Here is a 21228-nt window from a genome sequence, read left to right as displayed (position 1 = left end):
AGCTCGGTACACACCACAAGCAAAGTACAAACTGCCCCAACCTCTAATAAACTCTTACCAAACGCGCGCCCTGTCTCCGCTCTACTCTGTATGAAGTATAAACCCCAACGAAGCAAAATGGGGAAGAGGCGGCAGAGAGCGGAAGCCAAAACTGAAGCAGAGAGAATTGAAAACGACAAAGCAGAAAACGAGCTCGAGCTCACTAATGGCGATTCTCACAAAAAGAAGAAGAAGAGGAGGAGAAACAAAGCAAGAGATGAGAGGGATAAAGAAGCAAAGGAAAGACCTACAGTCAGCATAGCCGTTTCTGGTTCCATCATCAACAATGCTCAGTCTCTCGAACTCGCCACTCGAGTACTTTACCCTCTCTATTTTAGCATTTCTATTTTTTCTTCTATATTCAATTGTCTTTAATTTTCTGTTTTCGTTTTCAGTTGGCTGGTCAAATTGCTCGTGCCGCGACTATATTTCGAATCGACGAGGTTTCTATATTGATTTTCACTGGCTTAACCGTCTGTTTATTAATAAATAATGCATACTCATTATTGATTCTTTGTTGAGGAAACTAAACAATGGTTATGTTATATAAACAGGTGGTGGTGTTTGATAATAAGAGTAGTTCTGAGAAAGAGGATCCTACTGTTACGACAGACAACAATTCCGATGAGAATGAGAGTGGTGGGGCTTTTTTCATAAGGATCTTGCGGTATTTAGAGACTCCGCAGTATTTAAGAAGAGCTCTCTTTCCAAAGCATAACAACTTAAGATTTGTGGTGTGTGAGGGATCAATTCATTATTGAATCCTTTTTGTTTCGCGTCAAGTGTTTTTCCTTTGTTGCTTGTTCAACTAATGTTGTTTGTACTATTGTTCTTGTGTTTGCTAGGGAATGTTGCCCCCGCTTGATGCTCCACACCATCTGCGCAAACATGAATGGGCTCCGTTTAGGGAAGGTAAGCTTTCCCCATTTTCCTCTTATTGTTTCCAAGGATATCCACTTGATACTTCTTTCCCCTTCTTTTTGTATTTGTGTTTGATCTCCGGTGATCTTTTTTTTTTTTTTTAGATTAACTTCATCTGTGCACTGTTTATATTCGTACTCTCTGTTTAGCGCCAACTTTTGACGTGTCTTACAATAACATTGTAGGTGTCACGCTAAATGAAAAAGTTTCAAACTCTGGGGAAACACTAGTTGATGTGGGTTTAAGTAAGGTAATGCTCTATCGAAGTTTCTGCAGGCTAATCTGTGGCTTTCACCGTTTTTTGTTCCTTTTGGTTGAATTTTTTTTTGAGGACCCACAAATCATGCATGCTATCAGCTGTCTATCATTCACATAGTCAGAGTTGTGTTTTTTCTTGGCGACGGTCTTCTTTCAATTATACTCAAGTCAATTTAATCTTGATAAGAAAATATGTGATCACAATCAGATAGAAGTTTAGATGCTCCACCACTCTTTTATCCTGACAAGAAAGTTTTTGATCACCATCAAATTGAAGTTTAGATGTTCCACCACTCTTTGACACTCTTGCTTTGATTTAATTTGATGATGGAACTTAATTTTGTGCAAAGAGGATGTAAACACTACAAAGTCAATCCTTCATCACTACATATGCTGACTGCAGTTGCTAAGAACTAATGTGAGTGATGAGAGTCTACTTTATAAATCCTCCTTTTCTATTTATATTTATAGCATTTTCAATGCCTGATGTTACCTTATTATGTTTCTGGGTGTGCTTTTTCCATTTTCTTCATTTAGATTTTATTTCGTAGTCCTAGTTTTATGTTGTGTCATGTCAAAGCTCAATTTTATCTGAAAGCACGATTCCTTTTCTTTCTTTCTTTTCAATGCCTTGCTCAATTCATTTTAGTGTCCATGGTTAATTTATTAATCTTTTTTCGTGCTGATTTTAATGCTTTCCCTTTCAAGTCTAGATAGGCAAGTGATCTCCGGTAAGTTTATGTCTTATGGATTTGAACTAAATCATGCAGAATGTTGTTGTAAATCAAGCGCTTGAACCTGGAATAAGAGTAACTGTGGCTATGGGAACCAACCGCAATTTGGACGATGGTAAACGAATTTCTGTCACCTTTTCCCCTTGCTATAAAGTTCTGAACTTTTGCTGAGCTGTTTCCCATCGTTGTTTGGGGATTTTTCTGAAGATAAAGGTAGAAAACTTATTTCGGATTTTCAATTCATTGAACTGATGCTTTGAGCATCAAAGATAAATTTAGCTGCAGTAGATACAGATCCTTTTCTTTATTTCCATGTTAAAACCCCTTTGATTCAGAAACCTATCCTTTTTTATCTTTTTTTTGGTTTTTGGTCCTTATAACAATTCCATGTTTTATCATTAACCTATATTAAGCACTAGTTTGCTGTTTATTTTAACTTTGGTACAATTGTGAATTTTATATTGCATTTATCTAGATTCACCACGCCAGGTTGTCTCATTATCGAGGCCAAGGGAGGAAGCAGGAATGTATTGGGGGTATAGAGTGCGATATGCTTCTAATATCAGCTCAGTATTTAAGGATTGTCCATACAGGGTATTGATTCTTTAATTTTTTAGCTTTTTTTTTAGCTTTTTTCTGTGTACCTTGGTATACCTGCACAATAGTTTTTTGCCTATCATTAATTGAAGGCTTTTATCAACTTCTATGATGTCAATCACAGGGTGGCTATGATCTTTTGATTGGTACCTCAGAGCATGGTCTCATTATTAATTCATCAGAGCTTTCTTTACCATCATTCAGGTATGCTCTTGTTCTACATTAGATCCTTGGTGTAACTTTCTCTGGTTAGTTGCTTCTTGGTGACTGGAGGAGATTTCTGTTCCCTTTGCAGTTCGTTTAATTGATGCTTTTGAAGAGCCTTTACCTTTCTCCTAATAATAAAAATGCTCCCATATAAATTAGAAAATGTGCCAACACGATACCTTTGCTGCCTAGAGGATTTACTGTTATCAAATAGGGAAGGCTGAATAGTAAAGAATAAGAGATATGGTTGCAGTGATTTTTTTTCTTGTAGAATGATTGGACAAGTTTACTGCTGATGCGTTGACATGTTTAATGCTCAGCACTCAGAATTGTATGATGACTTTGTTTTTACTGCTTGAGAGGCTGAATTGTGATTTTTGTAATGCATTGCTGCTTCATTAAGTTTTCAGATAACTTAGCATATGCGAGGCAATCATTAAGTACTGATGGGCACACCTTCACATGTCCTGTTGAGAAGTTTTTCAAGCGCGATCAACCTGCCATTTCTTTCCTTTTTTTGGGGATTTATTTATACATTAAGAGAACTTGAGCACAAGCTATGCAGTGCATATGAGGGTTGCATAAACATAAAAATGTTCCAAGAAGTTCTTCGAAATTATCCTGTTTAATTGTTTTCAGAGCAAAACTTCACTACTGTTAGGATATGTGATGTTGAATGTGTATTCCTCTATCTTGACTGTGAGTCAATTTAAGGCACTTCGCTTTTTAATAAAATGATTAAATAAGGATTCGCTTTGAGATGCCACCAAAATATTTATTTTGGCAAGTGATAGGCATGCACTGCGTTTGGAGGATTGTGATCTCCATTAGGCATATTCTTTTTAGTTCTGTCATATGCTGGTATAAAGTAGGAGTGCTTATGCATTTTATTCAAATGTGATTCATTGATAATTTCATTGTATGTTCCATATTTTAGGCATCTGTTGATTGCTTTTGGTGGGCTTGCTGGATTGGAAGAGAGTATTGAAGAAGACAGTAACTTAAAAGTATCGCTTCATTGGAACATCCATTGCCATTAGCTAATCATTTTTTTCCTTCTTCTTTTTCCTTTTCCTTTTGATTTTATTTCATTTTTTCCTTTTTTTTTTGGGTGGGCGTTGGGGCGGGAGGGGGGGGTGTTGATTTTCTTTCAGGGACATGTTATTCACCTCTTCTTCCTTGGTATATGGTTTTCAAGGAATAAAAATTTATCTGGGAAAAAAGCACCTCACTTCTTCTCATACATTCATGCTCCTTATACTCGATTCAAATCTGTTTGATGGCATATGCTTAAGCTGGTCATCGCTAACCAATGGTTGATTCAACATTTTTGTGAGAATTGTGTACTGAATACTGGTTTTGGTGGTTCTTATTCTTTCAGTGTAAAAATGTTCGTGAAGTATTTGATTCATACTTGAACACGTGTCCCCATCAAGGAAGTCGGACTATTCGAACTGAGGTGGTACTCTTTGATTGGCCTGTCGTCTATGTACCCATATACGAAACATGTGATCTAAATAAAATATGTATCTTCTTAACAGGAAGCAATTTTCATATCACTTCAGTATTTCCAAGAACCAATCAGCCGAGCAATGCAAAGAGTTCAACATTGAAGTTACCAGAAGTCAGCCAGGTATAATGGCCATTCTGCTCTTGACCCTTCTGAGTCTTCTAAAAACAAATTTTGAAGATCCTGGAATTGGTTGCTTACAATGTGGAAGATTCAAGAGTTATCATTTCCTTACTCTAGTTTAAGCTGTATGGTTGCAAAAATTTGTAATTTCTTTCTAGTATCTTGTCCGAAAAATTCTGGTGATAGTTGTTCAATCCTTCAATGCCAGTATTCTTAATTTCAACCAGTAACATGAATTACAACTGATTTATTACATGCTATGCTTTGATGAGATTTCTTTCAAGCATTGGCTAGTGTTGACTAGCAATTCTACCACCCACCTGACTTCCTACCGTCCAGTTTTACTTGGATCGGCTTCTCATTTTCATTTTAATTGCCACCGTCCAGTTGTACTTGGATCGTGCTTCTCATTTTCATTATGTAGATTTTTACTTATTTTGGCCTGCGTCAAATCTTTCTCGTTATTATAAGAGATTTATCTTAAGTTATTTTTATTTATTGTTAATTAAGTAGGAAATATTTCTTGGACAAGTGAAGAATAATTATTTTATCTGCGTCAAATCTCATTATTATAATAAGGAGACGATATGAGTATTTTGGCAAAATCCAAAACTATTTAGCAGCAATATAAATATTGATATAACATCGATTACTAAAGCTTATATAATTATTAATTTTAATATTTATAAAATTAATTAAGATACATGTAAACTAATTTAAATATCAATATTAATTTAAAAAACATATTAATACAAAGGTATCAATAATTCGTAGCCCTGCAAGTTATTTTTTAACCGAATAAATATTTTAATTCAAGTCATTTTATAAAATATATTTATTTCTCATAGCTTCTTTTATTAGACTCGAAGTGGTAATAGTGTAGAAATTAAACTTAATTATCATCAGCCTAACAAAGTATTCGGTCCAGATGTCGTTTTGGATTTTACTCCAAACGATCCCATCAAACTAAGCATGTAACATATCCAATATACAGTGGAGTTTTAAGAATATTGACACCTGTCCCAAGTAACCTTTGGAAGTATTTCACTATATATTGACAAAAAAACATACCATTGAAAAATTATTAGGAACATTCGTAATCTTCTCCTGTAAAGGTGTGAGATTTATGAATATTTTTCATAATTTTTCGTGGAGATAAAAAATTTAAGGAAAGAGGATTAAATTGAAAACCGCATGACGGATCTCAGATCAAATGAAAAGGTTATTTTTGAACCATCTATTTTTCTTTTTGTTTTTCTATGATCCCTATAGTTTCTAAAATTTCAATTCCAGTTTAAATATTTATTTTATTTATTTTCTATTCCTAGAGTTTGGGGAGTAAAAAATAAATTCATTGGAAAATGATAGATAAAAAAGAAATTCATTAGTTGGCAACATTCCAATGACAAACAATTAGTTTTGATATTAACAAGTTCTATTCATTAAAAAATATATGTATAATTTATGTAGCTTTAGACCCTTCTCTTACTTGAAAATATAGATTAGGGTGAAGAGAAATTTTTTTTATTTTTTTAGCTTGATTTTGTATTTTTTTTATTAATTTAGAAGTGTTTTAGACTAGATGATTAGGGTGTTAATGATGTTTATTAAGTGCATAGTTATTAAACTCCAATGTGCTAAAAGGAATAACCCTGTTAATATAGTAGTTGGACTGTTTAGGATAAGTCAAAAGGCCAGAATGAGTAAAAACTTGTTAAAATTTAGTTGACCCAGTAATCCAGCAAAAATTGGTTGAAACCCTTTTTTTTTTTTAAATGTATTTTTTTCTAACTAAAAAGCTCTTTTTTTTGCAATTTTTTAGTTAGTTATTAATTATTTTCAAAGTTCATTGTATAAATATCAGAAAAATATTTTATTTTTTTATCATGAAATTTAAAACTCTTTAGTATATATATTTTATATTCACAGGAAAAAAAATTATATTTTTTTAACATAGAATAATTTTTTTTATTTAAATACTTCAAATTAAAAAATAATATAATATTTTTTTAATGCGGGATATAAAATCTTTTAAAATAATATTTTAAATTTTATTATCCATAACATATATAACTTATATTTACATAAATTAATTTTTAATTTCTTTATATTAAATATTAAAATTTTAATTTTTTTTTTAAATCAAGGTTGACTCAAATAAACCTATAACTAGGAACTAATTCCTTAACAGGATCAATTCTCACAGTCTATAACTGTGATTAAGTGTGAAAATGAGTTTTAAAACTAAAAACAAAAACAAAAAAACTAAAAACTAAAAGCAAATTTTTCTGTTCCTTTTCAATTATCGTTCAATGTAGTCATGATTCGCAAGGACTATTGCATGTTTTTATGGGAATGCTGATTTTTTTTCCAAATATTACGTGCCTCCTGTAAAAAAAAAAAAAATAATAACTTGTGAATATTCTATTAAAATAAAATTTTAATTTTCTGAAATTTTAATATATGTTTTACATGATTTTATCATATTGGTTAGTTTTTTTATCTTTCCTTCCAACCATGTATAGAATATTGAAATATTGTTATAATATTTTTTAAAAATTTTGATTTTATGATCGTGTTAGGATTTTATCTAGAAAATTAAAAAAAAAACGCCAATTCTCCTCGATAAATCATTGCCCAATGAGACTTGTAATATTATTTACCGTAGAAATGTAATCATGACCTTATTTTATTATAAAACCTCGATAAATCATTGCCCAGTGAGACTTGTAATATTACTTACCGTAGAAATCTATTATTTCTCTTTTTTTTCTCATAAAAATTAATATTTTCGCTTTAAAATAAAAAAAAAATCTAATGTATTTCATTCAGAGGTGTCTTAATCCTTTTATTTTTTTCAAAATGTAATTACTTTGATGTTTCATAAAAACAAATACAAAATAATTTTTTTCATGAGAGTTTTTAGGTCATTTTATATTTGTTTGTTATATATTTAAAGATTATTGAAGAATATTATTTTAATTGTAATGTATTAAATATTATTTAAAAAAAATTATTGACGAATATAGTTATGGATAACCTTGCATTATTTAAACAGTGCACGTAAGGTTATCAAACCATTAAACACCATCTTTCAAAATTATGTTTTGAAAATATTGATGCTAGTGCACAGAAAGGCTTTTGATTTAACATAAACAATCATTTTTTTCTTCTCCTTTATTTTTACAATGTCCGTGTAAGGTTTCAAACCAACCTTTTCCAATTTATTTTTTCTCCACACTCATGTTTAGTGCTCATTTTATTTTAAAATAAATTATAAAATTACAAATATTTTTCAATCTCATCTAATTTTTTTTTTAATTTATAAATAACTTATCAAATTACAAATATTTTTTAGTTTTACCCTTACTATTTTTCAATACATAAATAATTCATCAAAGTAAAAATATTTTTTAATCTTTTAATCTACCCCGTGTTATTTTCTTAGTATTTAAACTTTTGTTCTCTTTTTTAATTGATATTTATTTTGTTTGATATAATTTTTATTTTTTTTCTAAATTCCATTCTTTTTGGGTTTTTCTCTCTCAAATTTTCTCTCTATTTTTTATGTTGCTATCTTGTTTTGCATATGCAAGTTTTTCTTATTAATATTTTTTTTATTAATTTTATCATTTAAAATTAAATTAGTTAAAAATAAAGCTTTCTAATTAAACTTAAATCCATAATTTCACAAGTTGTGAGTTTTAAAAATTATACTAGATTTAGAAGATTCACCCAAATTTACTTGATTTTTTTTTCCTTTTAAGTTGACGATTTCCTATTTATATATGTGTGATTTTATTTTATTGTTTTTTTATGGTTTGTTTTTTATTGGATTAGCCCCCGGTATATTGTTTTCAATTTTATCCTTGTTATTTTTTATTGTGGAAATAATATATCAAATTATAATTTTTTTTCAATTTTCACCCTCCTATGATTTTATAATATTTTAAATTTGATTTTTATTTTTTAATTGCTATTTATTTTGTTAAGGATCATTTTTTAAAAAAATTTCATCCTTGAGTTTTCTTTTAAAAACATTTTTTTTTTCTGCGTAATCATGACCTTATTTTATTATAAAACCACGCTGAATTAGGTACCGAGGCTAGAGTTACTTTTCACCATTACAGGATTGTTTTTAACATTTTGTACCGTGTTAGATCTATTATTTCTCTTTTTTTCTCATAAAAATTAATATTTTCGCTTTAAAATAATAAAAAAATCTAATGTATTTCATTCAGAGGTGTCTTAATCCTTTTATTTTTTTCAAATGTAATTACTTTGATGTTTCATAAAAACAAATACAAAATAACTTTTTTCATGAGAGTTTTTAGGTCATTTTATATTTGTTAGTTATATATTTAAAGATTGTTCAAGAATATCATTTTAATTGTAATGTATTAAATATTATTTAAAAAAAATTATTGACGAATATAATTATGGATAACCTTGCATTATTTAAACAATGCATGTAAGGTTATCGGACCATTAAACACCATCTTTCAAAATTATGTTTTGAAAATATTGATACTCTTTATATGATGATGCAGTGCACAGAAAGGCTTTTGATTTAACATAAACAATCATTTTTTTCTTCTCCTTTATTTTTACAATGTGCATGTAAGGTTTCAAACCAACCTTTTCCAATTTATTTTTTCTCCACACTCAATTTTTATCCTTTTGTTTAGTGCTGATTTTATTTTAAAATAAATTATAAAATTACAAATATTTTTTAATCTCATCTAAATTATTTTTTAATTTATAAATAACTTATCAAATTACAAATGTTTTTTAGTTTTACCCTTATTATTTTTCAACACATAAATAATTCATCAAAGTAAAAATACCTTTTTAATTTACCCCGTGTTAATTTTTTAATATTTAAAATTTTGTTCTTTTTTTTAATTGATATTTATTTTGTTTGATGTGATTTCTATTTTCTTTTTCTAAATTCCATTCTTTTTGGGTTTTTCTCTCTCAAATTTTCTCTCTATTTTTTATGTTGCAATCTTGTTTTACATATGCAAGTTTTTTTTTTGTTTTTTTTTCATTTAAAATTAAATTAGTTAAAAATTAAGCTTTCTAATTAAACTTAAATCCATAATTTCACAAGTTGTGAATTTTAAAAATTATACTAGATTTAGAAGATTCACCCGAGTTTACTTGATTTTTTTTTCCTTTTAAGTTGATGATTTCCTATTTATATATGTGTGGTTATATATGTGTGGTTTTATTTTATTGTTTTTTTGTGGTTTGTCTTTTATTGGATTAACCCTCTTATATTTTTTTTTTCAATTTTAACCTTGTTATTTTTTATTGTGGAAATAATATATCAAATTATAAAGTTTTTTTAATTTTCACCCTCCTATGATTTTATAATATTTTAAATTTGATTTTTATTTTTTAATTACTATTTATTTTGTTAAGGATCATTTTTTTTTAAATTTCATCCTTGAGTTTTCTTTTCAAAACCTTTATTTTTTTTTCTGTTTGGCTTTGCAAGTTTTTTATTAATATTTTTATATGATTTCATCCACTTTTCTGTTTGGCTTTGCAAGTTTTTTATTAATATTTTTATATGATTTCATCCACGAGAATTAGTTTAGTTAATAATTAAATTTTTTATTTGAACCCTAATTTAAGATTTATCAAATTACAAGTTTTAAAAATTAAATTACATTTAATTTTTTTAATTAATTTTAGTTTTTTAAAATTATATTTTATATTTTTTTTAATTTTACTTTATTAATTTTATAATTTATCCTTTACTGAGTTAGCTAAAGGTTTATGAATAAGATTACCAGTTTTAAAAGTGAAAGCAGGCTATCAGCAGGGCCTTTCAAAGACTTGGGCAGGCTATTAGCCGGATACGGTAGCAGATAGGCTAACAAGGGCATGATGGTAATGTAACAGAAATAGAGGTGTGTTTGGTGAGAAACACACAAAGAAGGGAAATATAAGTAGCAAACCCAAAACGTATGTCGCTCCCCCATTCTCTCTCCAAAAAAAAAGAAAAAGAAAAAAGAAAGAAAGAGAGAGAGTAAAGAGCGAGAGAAAACGCCGAAGACAGGAAAGTAGTAGTCTTTACAAAGTTATAGAGTGAGTTAGCTTAAAGCGGGTGTTTGTGTCCCCTCTTTAAACGCAAGCACAGCAGCGATACTTCAAAACAAAAACGGTTTAAAATAAAAACAAGAGACCGTTAAAATCCTTCCCGCCAATCGCCATGGTTGCTCAGCTTGAGCACCACCATCAACAAGACTCTCTAGCCGCCTCCTCCTCCTCACTAGAAGACCGTGTTCAGAAGACCAAGTCTCTGATCTCCGCCCTCAATTTTGTCTCTCGTAATCTCCCCCTCCCTCTTGATCTCTTCAACACCGTCTCTTCAATCTATGCAGATGTCGGTAATGTTGATTTTGACGGTGGGGCCCAAGAGAGAAGCCAATTGGTATGTTTTCTCGAGATGCCCTTTTGGTTTCGGGGGTTTCGGGGCTTGTTTAATTTTGTGAATTTGGGTGTTTTTTGGGGCAACTTGGATACTCTGTTGGGGATTAATGTTACAAGTTTGGAAATTTGGGGTTTTTGAAGGGGAATTTATTTTTTTATTTATTTTAGGATTTTGTGGTGTAAAGGAGAATTTCGAGGTTAGGGGTTTTGGTGTCATCTCAATTTTGTGTTTTCTTCTCTGCATGTGTGAAATTGCTTCTTGTTATGTATTGAAATATTATGGATTATTTAACTGATATTGCATTCCTTTTCAACCCCAATATTTTGATTGTGTCAATTAAGCTATGCAGGGTAGAGAATTGTTAGGGTTAGGTTTCTTTGTGTTTGCCAGCTAGGATTTTGTTTTTTCATTTTTAATCTTTGGACTAGATATGTATGTTTGGTGTCTTTGTAATGGACTATCAAAGTTGACAGTATTTATCAAAGATATACACATTTATTGTTGAAAAGTCCTGTGGCTTCCCTTTTCTTTTCTACAATGGTCTCACTGGTGTGTTACCTTGTTTAAAGACTCACATGTGGACGAGTTTTGGTTTTCTTTTCTGATCTTCTGATAGGCCTTTTATTCTAGAGTTTTATAATCTCTTACATTGAGAAACAAGACGTCAACTTTTTATTTTCCCAAACTGTACAGTGTTTCTTTCCAATGGAGATTTGCCTGTTAACTGCTCTAGCTGTTTGAAGTTGATATTGCAATTGAAGTCTGTAATTCATGTTTTCATTTGTCATTTCTGATCTAGCTTCTGGAATATGGATTTAACATAACACAGCAGGGTAACCCTGGGATTTCCATCAGAACTGATTTGATGACTGGATTTGAGGATGCACTATCAAAGCAAAGGCTGAATTGCATGTCGGGTTTTTCTCTGGCAGAATTGAGGGAAAATCGATATCAAAGCCTTATCCTGCATCGCTTGAATGAACTCAAAGGTTGCTATTTCTTGTACATAATCTTCACATTCAGGATTTCACATTATTTTGTCTTGCTCATGAAATGCTTCACAAGGTAATTCTAATTCAGTTTTCTTGCTTGTCCTCGTGATTTAGCATATTGTTGGTACTTGATTAAGATACCTTGTTCACAGAGCTGGGCTGCTATGCCTGCTGATATTGGGGCTTAATGATTTTTTTTTTTTTTTTGGTTGGCAGTTATCTTGGTAACTTGTTAATAATAGTAACGGTGTCCTTTCTCTATTCGTTGATTTGTCCTTGTAGACAATCCTTGGAAAGTATTTATTGATGAGTTTTTATGTGTTGGATCAGATCTGCCTTCAACCAGAGGTGAAGACCTGCAAATGAAATGTTTACTTGAACTTCATGGACTTAAGGTAAGTTCAATTCGTTAAAAGTGCTCTGAAAAGTTTTGTCAAGTTCGTGCTTGCCTTTTGTACTTATACTTGATAGAGTACAAGTTGGAATCTGAATTGGATGCAGGTAACATTTGGTTCTTCTAATACTGTGATTGATGCTTCTCCAAGAAACCTGTCTGCTTGAGTGGTGAAACAAATGAATATCCAGAAATATAATAATCTGCTTTTCCCCTTCAGAAATAGGAAAAGCTTAATTGCTTATCTTTCAGGATTGATTTCCTTAAGGATTTTGGAGACCTGTGAAGAGAAGCCAGATTTAATTAAATTAGATTAATTGTGGTTGACTGGTTTCATTTTAGTATCTTACATTTTTTGTTAGACATGTTGCTAAAGGGGCTTTTGGATCCATGGTGATAAAGGGGCTCTGTTCACTGTTTATTTGGAAATTGAGGGATGAATTTTTTTTCTGGCAGCTAGCAGAATTGCAAAGCAAAGTTCAATCTGAAGCGAGTTCAGAGTACTGGCTTCGTTTGAATTGTATGTTTCCTGACAAGCAACTTTTTGATTGGGGTATGATGCGGCTGCCTCGTCCTCTATACGGTATAGGGGATGCTTTTGCCATGGAAGCTGACGATCAATTCCGAAAGAAACGAGATGCTGAGGTTCTTTCTTCTAATGTTCATTTTCTCTCTGTGAAACCATCTCACTTACAAATGGGGGATTTTGGAATCTGGGCATTTGTATATAATATCTGCTAGAATATCCTATTGTCTGATTAACTAAGGTGGCAATCTAAAACTTGATAGTGTTGACTGGGGTCCTGAACTGCTATACTGGTGCTATGTATCAATCTTAGCTGTCAATCATTGGAATATGATGTCAACTGAAATAGAAGTCATCTCTGTTGAAAGATAATTTTTTCCTCAGAAGAAACATAGTAAGTTGAGATGAAAAAAATTTGAGCTTTGAATAATAAGATTTACAATGCAATATGATAACTAAGAAAATAAAATTTGTTTGCTGTTAAATATATTGTTTTCTGTTGTATGCTCTCACTTGGTGAAAATCTTCAATGCAGAGGCTGTCAAGGTTAGAAAAGGAAGAAAGGAACCATGTGGAGACTAGAAAAAGAAAATTTTTTGCAGAAATACTTAACGCTGTCAGAGAGTTCCAATTGCAAATTCAGGCTACTCATAAAAGGAGAAAGCAAAGGAATGATGGGGTCCAGGTATTCTATTGTCTTTCTATCTCTCCACTTACTTCATTCCTGCTAATATGAAACTGAGAAGCGCAGACATTTGCATGGATGGGGGATTTCTGAACCTTTTGTACACGGAATTTATATGTTTAACTGAAGGGATAGCCAAGGAGGAGTTGAATGAATCAGAAGTACATAATATTAGTAAGGGAGAGGGGATTGGATATCATATCCAAAGGAAAAGTTTAGATGGCAATCTTCAAAGCATTCTTATGTGATAGTAATATGAAATTAAGTCTTCTTTGCCATTAGAATGTTCATATAAAGCTAAATTGAGTTCTGTGATGGATCTGTGTCTTGTGACTAATTACAGAATCTTAGAAAGAAACTAGTTAATGTAACTTTCAATATTTTTCTGTAATTCCAGAAGATGAGATCTGTTGTTAATTTATTAGGTTGACTGTTTATTACTGTTCTTATAATAGCATATGATAGATGAAAGCAAATCATGTTATTGTATTTTCACAGGCATGGCATGGAAGGCAAAGGCAGCGTGCTACACGGGCAGAGAAACTGAGGCTCCAAGCCCTGAAGGCTGATGATCAAGAAGCATATATGAGGTTAGTAAAGGAGAGCAAGAATGAACGACTTACAATGCTTCTTGAAGAAACAAATAAACTACTTGCTAACTTGGGAGCTGCGGTCAAGCGCCAAAAAGATTCCAAACATTCAGATGGCATTGAACCTTTAAGAGACTCAGAAGCTGATTCTCCGGAGTTGGATGCTTCAAGGAATGAAAGTGAACTGGATACATATCCTGAAGCAGATGTCATCATTGATTCTAATCTTAATGATGATACTGGTGATTTGCTTGAAGGCCAACGACAATACAACTCAGCCATTCATTCGATTCAGGAGAAGGTAAATATTGAATCTTTATTCTCTGCGTCATTTTACCTCTGGGTTGTTCTATGTGGATCTTTTGTTTGGTTTCCATTGTTTAAATTCCAATCATTTTGCGTGTCTCCGCAATGAGTAAGCTAGTTGGTGTGTCATTTAGATTGCCATACTCTTGTAAGAATGACTAGATGAGAGTTAATTGATGCTTGCAAGTGAATGCTTAAGGATTAAGCTGTTTACTGGTCCCTTATAGCAGTTCCCTTAAGCTTGAGTGTTTGGCAACCTGTCGTAGCTTTTGAGTCCAAACACATGGAATTGGGTCTTATAAGTGGCTGTCTTGTGCAAAAGATTGTGTGCTGATAAACATTTTCAAGATCATGCTTAAGTGGGTTTGGTCCTCAGGATTGCTTTTCCCATTTATTTGAGATGGATTGACAGTTGAGTTTCCTTGCATGGATTGCTTCATTCTGATATTTCTTTTGGTTTATAGATAACATGGTTGATTTATGAAAGCACAGCTAATCAGCTGATTTCAGCATCAAAGGCTAACTGTTGCCTAGTTTGAGGAAATGCAAATTGTGAGGGTCCTATGCTTTGGATGTGGACAGGCTATGGGAATTTTCTCTCCTACATTTTGCAATAGTTTATGGCTGTTAAACTGGAGATTTAGGAGTTGTAATTTGATGAGGCAGTGCAAATTATTGTCGGTTGCAGAAATGATGTCTGATGACTAAAGGTTGGTTGGAAGAGATTGATGAAGTCTTTATCTGCCAGCATCTAAATAGTAATGAGTTTTGGGGTTTGTTTTAAGAGGTTGTTTAATGTATAAAGTGTTGGAAAAATATGTGAAGACATCATTTATGCTAGAATAATGATGGGATGGGTTTGGAGGTGATTAGAGAAGGAAAGGAGGAATTTGGAGGTTGCTTTTGTGCTATGACCAATAGTTGGGTAAGTGTAGCATCAGAATTTGGAGAGAGAGAGGAGGAAGAGACAACGAAGCTTTCAAAACAAGAGTAGCAAGAGGAATGATATCACACCAGTCAAGTTTGCTTCTAGTTGCAAACCAAAACACTTTGGGTGTGTTTACTTGTGGAAAGTATTTAAACTTTGCAAAAAAACAAAGATTAAACTGCTGCAAAATGTGCTTATTGGTTAGAGGTGTAACTTTTTGTTTGAAAATAGATTTCTGCTTTCCACTTTTCTGGAAAACTGGAAAGCAAAAATTATCTGCTCAAATGAAGACCTGCATTTTTTTAACATTTTTTTCCTGTTCATTAGAGGATCCATCATACCCTGGACTATACAATGGGAGGTAACCCCTCCCCCCCTAATCATCTGTTCTGTCTCTTCCATGAGCAGAATTTGAACCATGTTGCTCAGTAGTCAGTACCACTCCAACCTGCTAGTTCCACCTGTTGGCTCTTTTAATATAGACATTCCTGGTATTTTCAAGTTTTTGCAGCTATGTTTTGTCTTCATGGAGATTAGAAGAGATGAAGATGAAAAAAGTGTTTTTTTTAATCCCAATAAACCTAGTTTTAGTATTCCACTATTGTTGGTATTTATTTTCTTAGATTCTTTGTGTTTCTAGAATTCAGAAATTTTAATTGTAACATTCTAACAAAGCTGGTAGTCATCACGGAATCAAAGAAAAAAAACATTGACACTCAGAGTTCCTATAAGATTGTAGACTTAAGGAAGCTGCCAGTTACACCTTTTTTGTCCGAAGCAGCAAATATTATGTTTCTGCCTGCCCATCATTTATAGATTAGGACTCCAAATTACTAAATAATTTAACCTGAAACTAGTAAGGATTCATCATACGAGACCATGTTAAGTGCCACCTTGGTTGAACTCTTTTTGGGCTTTATAGTAAGAAAAATCCTTGAACTGCCAAAATATGATACAAGTTCAGAATAGGCAGTATATCTTCCCATCGCAGCATCTTCATATACGTGGCTTATATTGAGCTTTGATCCTTGGTGCTGTTTAGATCATGCAAACATTTTAAGGCATGGAGTGGTGATTGTAAATTCCAAGCAACTTTTGCTGTTCATGCTGCTGTTAATCAGAGAATCTAACTGTTTGTACATTGTAATGCAGGTAACTGAGCAGCCATACATGCTTAAAGGTGGACAATTAAGATCATACCAGTTAGAAGGGCTTCAATGGATGCTGTCTTTATTCAACAACAATTTAAATGGAATTTTAGCTGATGAAATGGGGTTGGGGAAGACAATACAAACAATTTCATTGATAGCATATCTCAAGGAGAAAAAAGGTGTGTGTGGGCCACACCTAATAGTTGCTCCAAAGGCTGTGCTACCAAATTGGATCAATGAATTCTCAACATGGATTTCAGAGGCTGAGTATGCAAAAAGACTTATTTACTGTGTTTCTTTCTCAGGGTGCATTTGTGTGAGTAAGCATGCTCGTGGTGCTTGCTTCGAAATTTCTAATGTATTTTCTTATTCTTCATCCAGAATTAAAGCTTTTCTTTATGATGGATGTCTAGAGGAGAGAAAGGCAATAAGGGAACAGTTATCAAGAGAGGGGAATCTTCAGGTGTTGATCACGCATTACGATCTAATCATGAGAGATAAAGCATTTTTGAAAAAAATTCAATGGCAGTACATGATTGTTGATGAAGGTCATCGACTAAAGAATCATGAGTGTGCTCTGGCAAAGACTATTGGAGGGTATGGTGCTACATGTGTACTAACCTGCCTCATTTTTTTCTTTGAAGTTTATGTTCGTCCTCATGAGCTCTATGTTTAGATCTTTTACTTGTTAAGCCAAATCTCTTTCTATGTTCATTTCTTTGCTACATGCATCCATTGTTTGCATGGCATTTGTTCATGTCATTGTAAAATCTTAGTAGCAGCATGATGGTTGGCCAGGTTTGGATCTTAGTAGTTTTTGGATAGCAAATTGTTTTTGGATTAAAAAATGTACTTTCCAGAGAAAGTGCTAGGAACTTAATTAACTTTTGCCCGCTGACTGTATGAGCATACTGGATCTGTCCAGTTGATGCCTGGATTTGCGGGCAGCATCAGGATACTTATTTGAATTATTCCTTTTTTGTTGCTACACTGATTCTTTTTTATGAAACAATTGAAAATTATTTTTCCTATCATCTTTTTTACTTAATAAGATTCAAATTGTGATTATCTGGGCACTGGCAATGTACTTTGCAATGTGTTTTGAGGTGGTTGCTCTTTTCCGTTGAAAAGTTGTAAAGATTTCTTATGTCCTCAGTTTTATTGGAATCCAATAATACTTGGACATCATTTCATAAGACATGGTGAAGGCTTTTCTAATGGAATTTTAACTTGCATGCAGCTATCAGATGAAGCGCAGACTTCTATTGACTGGGACTCCAATACAGAACAGCTTGCGGTAGCTCTCGTCCTTGCTTAATTCTCTCCTCCCGCAAATTTTTAATTCTGAGGATAAATTTGAAGAGTGGTTTAATGCTCCCTTCGCTGATCGGGGTGAAGTTTCTCTCACTGATGAAGAACAACTATTGATTATTCGGCGTTTGCATAATGTAGGTGCCCTTGAAATTTCAAATTTGTTTCGCAGTCTTCTTGGGCCTTTATCCTGATTCATTTCCATGATTCTCAGGTTATAAGGCCATTCATATTGAGGAGGAAAAAAAATGAGGTGGAGAAATACCTTCCTGGGAAAACTCAGGTTTTACTAAAATGTGATTTGTCAGCATGGCAAAAAGTTTATTACCAGCAAGTTACAGAGATGGGCAGAGTTGGGCTGCATACTGGTTTGTCGCTTCTGCTACCTGAAGTTTCTTCATGTTCCTGAGTTCTTAACAGTCTTTGTTTGTGGGTGCAATTTTGAATTTTTTGTCATTATATGCTATGATTGTTTGGCATTTCCTGGGATCTATGTTTACTGCCTTTGGAAGGAAAAGCTGCTAGTTTTTTTGGGTCGTTCCCACCCCTTTCCTTTCCTTTCCTTTCCTTTCCTTTACCCTCACAGAAGCTCCAGAACTCATTTGAAATGCTAATTAGCTACCACTTTGATTTTTTTCTGTGAAATAGCTTGATTATCATCTTCCACTTTCTACAGAGAACTTGAAGTCATGTTTTTCCTCTATATATCTGCCTGCTGTGCCTGCTCATTTTCCTCATCTGATTTATGTGTGTTTTTTCACTTGTGTGTGACCTCATCATTGTGTATCTTGGTGGTGTTTATCCATCTTGTGAAAGTACTCACATAAAGTGTTAAAACTTGGAACTTAATGAGAAAGCATCAATTTACAGGATCTGGAAAATCTAAGAGTCTACAGAATCTGACAATGCAGCTCAGGAAGTGTTGCAACCACCCATACCTTTTTGTTGGAGATTATAACATCTGGAGGAAGGACGAAATCATGAGAGCATCAGGGAAGTTTGAACTACTTGACCGCTTACTCCCAAAACTTCATGCAACTGATCATAGAGTCCTGCTTTTTTCACAAATGACTCGTCTTATGGACATTCTTGAAATTTATTTGCAACTTCATGATTACAAGTATCTTAGACTTGATGGCTCAACTAAAACTGAGGAAAGAGGAACATTACTAAAGAAATTTAATGCTCCAGACTCTCCTTACTTCATGTTCCTTTTGAGCACTCGTGCTGGAGGTCTCGGTTTGAATTTACAAACAGCAGATACTGTAATAATTTTTGATAGTGACTGGAACCCCCAAATGGATCAGCAGGCAGAGGATCGTGCCCATCGTATTGGACAAAAGAAGGAAGTCAGAGTTTTTGTTCTGGTTAGTGTTGGATCGGTTGAAGAGGTAATCTTGGAGCGTGCAAAACAGAAGAAGGGCATTGATGCCAAGGTTATCCAGGCTGGACTTTTTAATACAACGTCCACAGGTATATCCTACTCGAAGTCCATGCATTTAGCTAGAAAGTATCCATTTAGTAAAGAAGGAAATGTTTCTTTTGTTTGCTATTGCTCCAACCAGGGGCATGCATTTACTCTCTTATTGGCAAGGTGTTATTGCTTCAGTCTGCTGGATAATTTTCATAATTTTTGCTCCGACAACTGTGGATCATACATGCTTCAGTATAGTGATGTTATTTTGATAGGTATGCCATCATTGATTTGATCTAGAAAAAGTTGTAGCATCAAATACGTGTGCACATTCTTGAAACCACTAATTATAATTAATAATTGAGCAAATAACCAGGACTGCAGTGAGCGCACTGGTCTGGACATGATGTTGGCTGACTTGGTTCTATATTCTCCAGCTGTTTTACAGTCATGATTTCAGATAAGAACCGTCTCATAGGAACCTGTGGTCTACTCATCCTCCCATCTCAACATCATGTTCTCCATCATTTATGGAATTAGTCACTTGCGTCTTTTGCTTTTCAACTGAAATCTTCTCGTAAATTTTGATGATTGGAATCATAATGAGCTGGACTCAATCTCTGCCAGGCTTTTTTTCTTCCTTTTGGATGAATTGAACAATGCATTAATGTGCCATGTCTTTGCTAGTGCAGCTCAGGACAGAAAAGATATGTTAGAGGAGATTATGCATAGAGGAACTAGCTCACTCGGAACAGATGTCCCAAGTGAGAGAGAGATCAACCGCCTCGCAGCCCGTTCTCAAGAAGAGTTTCGGATTTTTGAGGATATGGACAAGGATAGAAGAAAAAAGGAGGATTACAGATCTCGTCTCATGGAAGAGCATGAGGTACCAGAATGGGCATATCAAGCACCTAATAACAAGGAAGATAAGGCCAAAGGTTTTGAGCAGAATAGTACTGATGTCTTGGGAAAGCGGAGAAGAAAGGAGGTAATATACAGTGACACATTAAGTGATTTACAATGGATTAAGGCTGTCGAAAATGGAGAAGACATGTCCAAATTGTCAAGTAAAGGGAAGAAACAAGAACATACTCCCTCTGAAGCCAATGATTCTGCCAGCAATAGTGCAAGAACAGACAAAAAGGTTATGGAAATGAGGAATGAATACACGCCTGTGGCAAGTGAGGGCACAAGTGAAGATACCTACGCTTCAGCCCCCAAAAGACCCAAGTCTGACGAGGCAGTCTCCCAAAAACCAGATTATCAGGTTTCAGAAAAATCTGAACAAGGTGGTGTAGAAAGTGGTTTGAACAAGCATATATTTACTTGGAATACCTATAAGAAGAAGAGATCCAGTTATGTCATTCCAAGTTCATCATCAAACTCTAGAGGGCAGAATTCCAACGGAAAAGGAAATGGTTGGGCTTGATGTAATTGAGCAAAATGTCGTCACAGTTTAGTGATGGGATGAGCCGAAAGCATCCCTAAGGCCTCTGCTTTTCTGATTGCTGCTGCATTGCGCCAGGATTTTTTTGGGGCTGCCATTGTTGTCCTACGAAGTCGCCTCCTTAAATGGTTTTTTTTCCACTACTTGCCCCCATGCTTGCTTCTCCTCCTCCATTGATTCCAGCATTTGTAACATCAGCAGTCAATGCATCATTTTCCCAATTTAATTGCACCTCTTATTATCATCACATTTCAACGGCATACAAAAGGTGAGGGCTTAAGATCGCATGGTGAAAGGTGAACCTAGATGTCTGCATGGCTATCACCACTCTTATATTCGCTGGCACTTGTAAAATATTGGCAATAATGTGAGATTCCCTAATTTATGAAGTGCACATTTATTATTATTTATGGCTTTCAAGATTATTTTTCATGTGGGAATAAGGATTTAGGCGAGGAAGACATCTGGAGTTCATCGTTGGATTGAGGGAAGATGATGTTTTCTTATGAACACACTACCTGAGAATGATGATCCTGTAACGAGTAGTTCTTTTCCCTTTTGAGACAAAGCAGCAAAATGAGATGATCCAGCCAAAATACAGCAACTAAAAATGGTAAAAATTCAATAAGGAAAGATAAGGAAAAAGGCGA

The 21228-nt window shown here is 33.5% G+C and overlaps 2 protein-coding genes across 4 annotated transcripts; both read left to right on the top strand.

Moving 5' to 3' along the window:
• Nucleotides 1-4926, top strand: LOC105123606 (putative methyltransferase C9orf114). 3 transcript variants are annotated; one of them, XM_011023274.1, is made up of 12 exons: nt 1-354; nt 435-482; nt 594-773; nt 885-951; nt 1146-1210; nt 1989-2067; nt 2428-2546; nt 2674-2753; nt 3694-3763; nt 4138-4215; nt 4298-4390; nt 4905-4926. In XM_011023274.1, exons 1-11 carry the CDS (start codon nt 91-93, stop codon nt 4367-4369), a joined length of 1122 nt encoding a protein of 373 aa, XP_011021576.1. In that variant the 5' UTR covers nt 1-90; the 3' UTR covers nt 4370-4390; nt 4905-4926. The 3 variants fall into 3 exon arrangements, with proteins under 3 accessions (XP_011021576.1, XP_011021575.1, XP_011021574.1); XM_011023273.1 differs by having other exon boundaries at nt 4298-4394; nt 4909-4926; XM_011023272.1 differs by lacking the exon at nt 4905-4926 and having other exon boundaries at nt 4298-4704.
• Nucleotides 4927-10385: 5459 nt separating this feature from the next.
• Nucleotides 10386-20986, top strand: LOC105123605 (probable ATP-dependent DNA helicase CHR12). Its single transcript, XM_011023271.1, is given in 12 exon segments — nt 10386-10834; nt 11634-11823; nt 12157-12221; nt 12677-12865; nt 13282-13431; nt 13930-14322; nt 16408-16673; nt 16788-17003; nt 17647-17854; nt 17932-18085; nt 18588-19190; nt 19824-20986. Coding segments are annotated over 12 exon segments (3393 nt in total). The 5' UTR covers nt 10386-10612; the 3' UTR covers nt 20561-20986.
• The last annotated feature ends 242 nt before the right edge of the window (nt 20987-21228 follow it).

The sequence above is a fragment of the Populus euphratica genome, unplaced genomic scaffold, assembly GCF_000495115.2.
Source record: "Populus euphratica unplaced genomic scaffold, PopEup_1.0 scaffold9.1, whole genome shotgun sequence".
Lineage (NCBI taxonomy): Eukaryota > Viridiplantae > Streptophyta > Magnoliopsida > Malpighiales > Salicaceae > Populus > Populus euphratica.
This window is presented reverse-complemented; position numbering and strand designations above follow the sequence as displayed.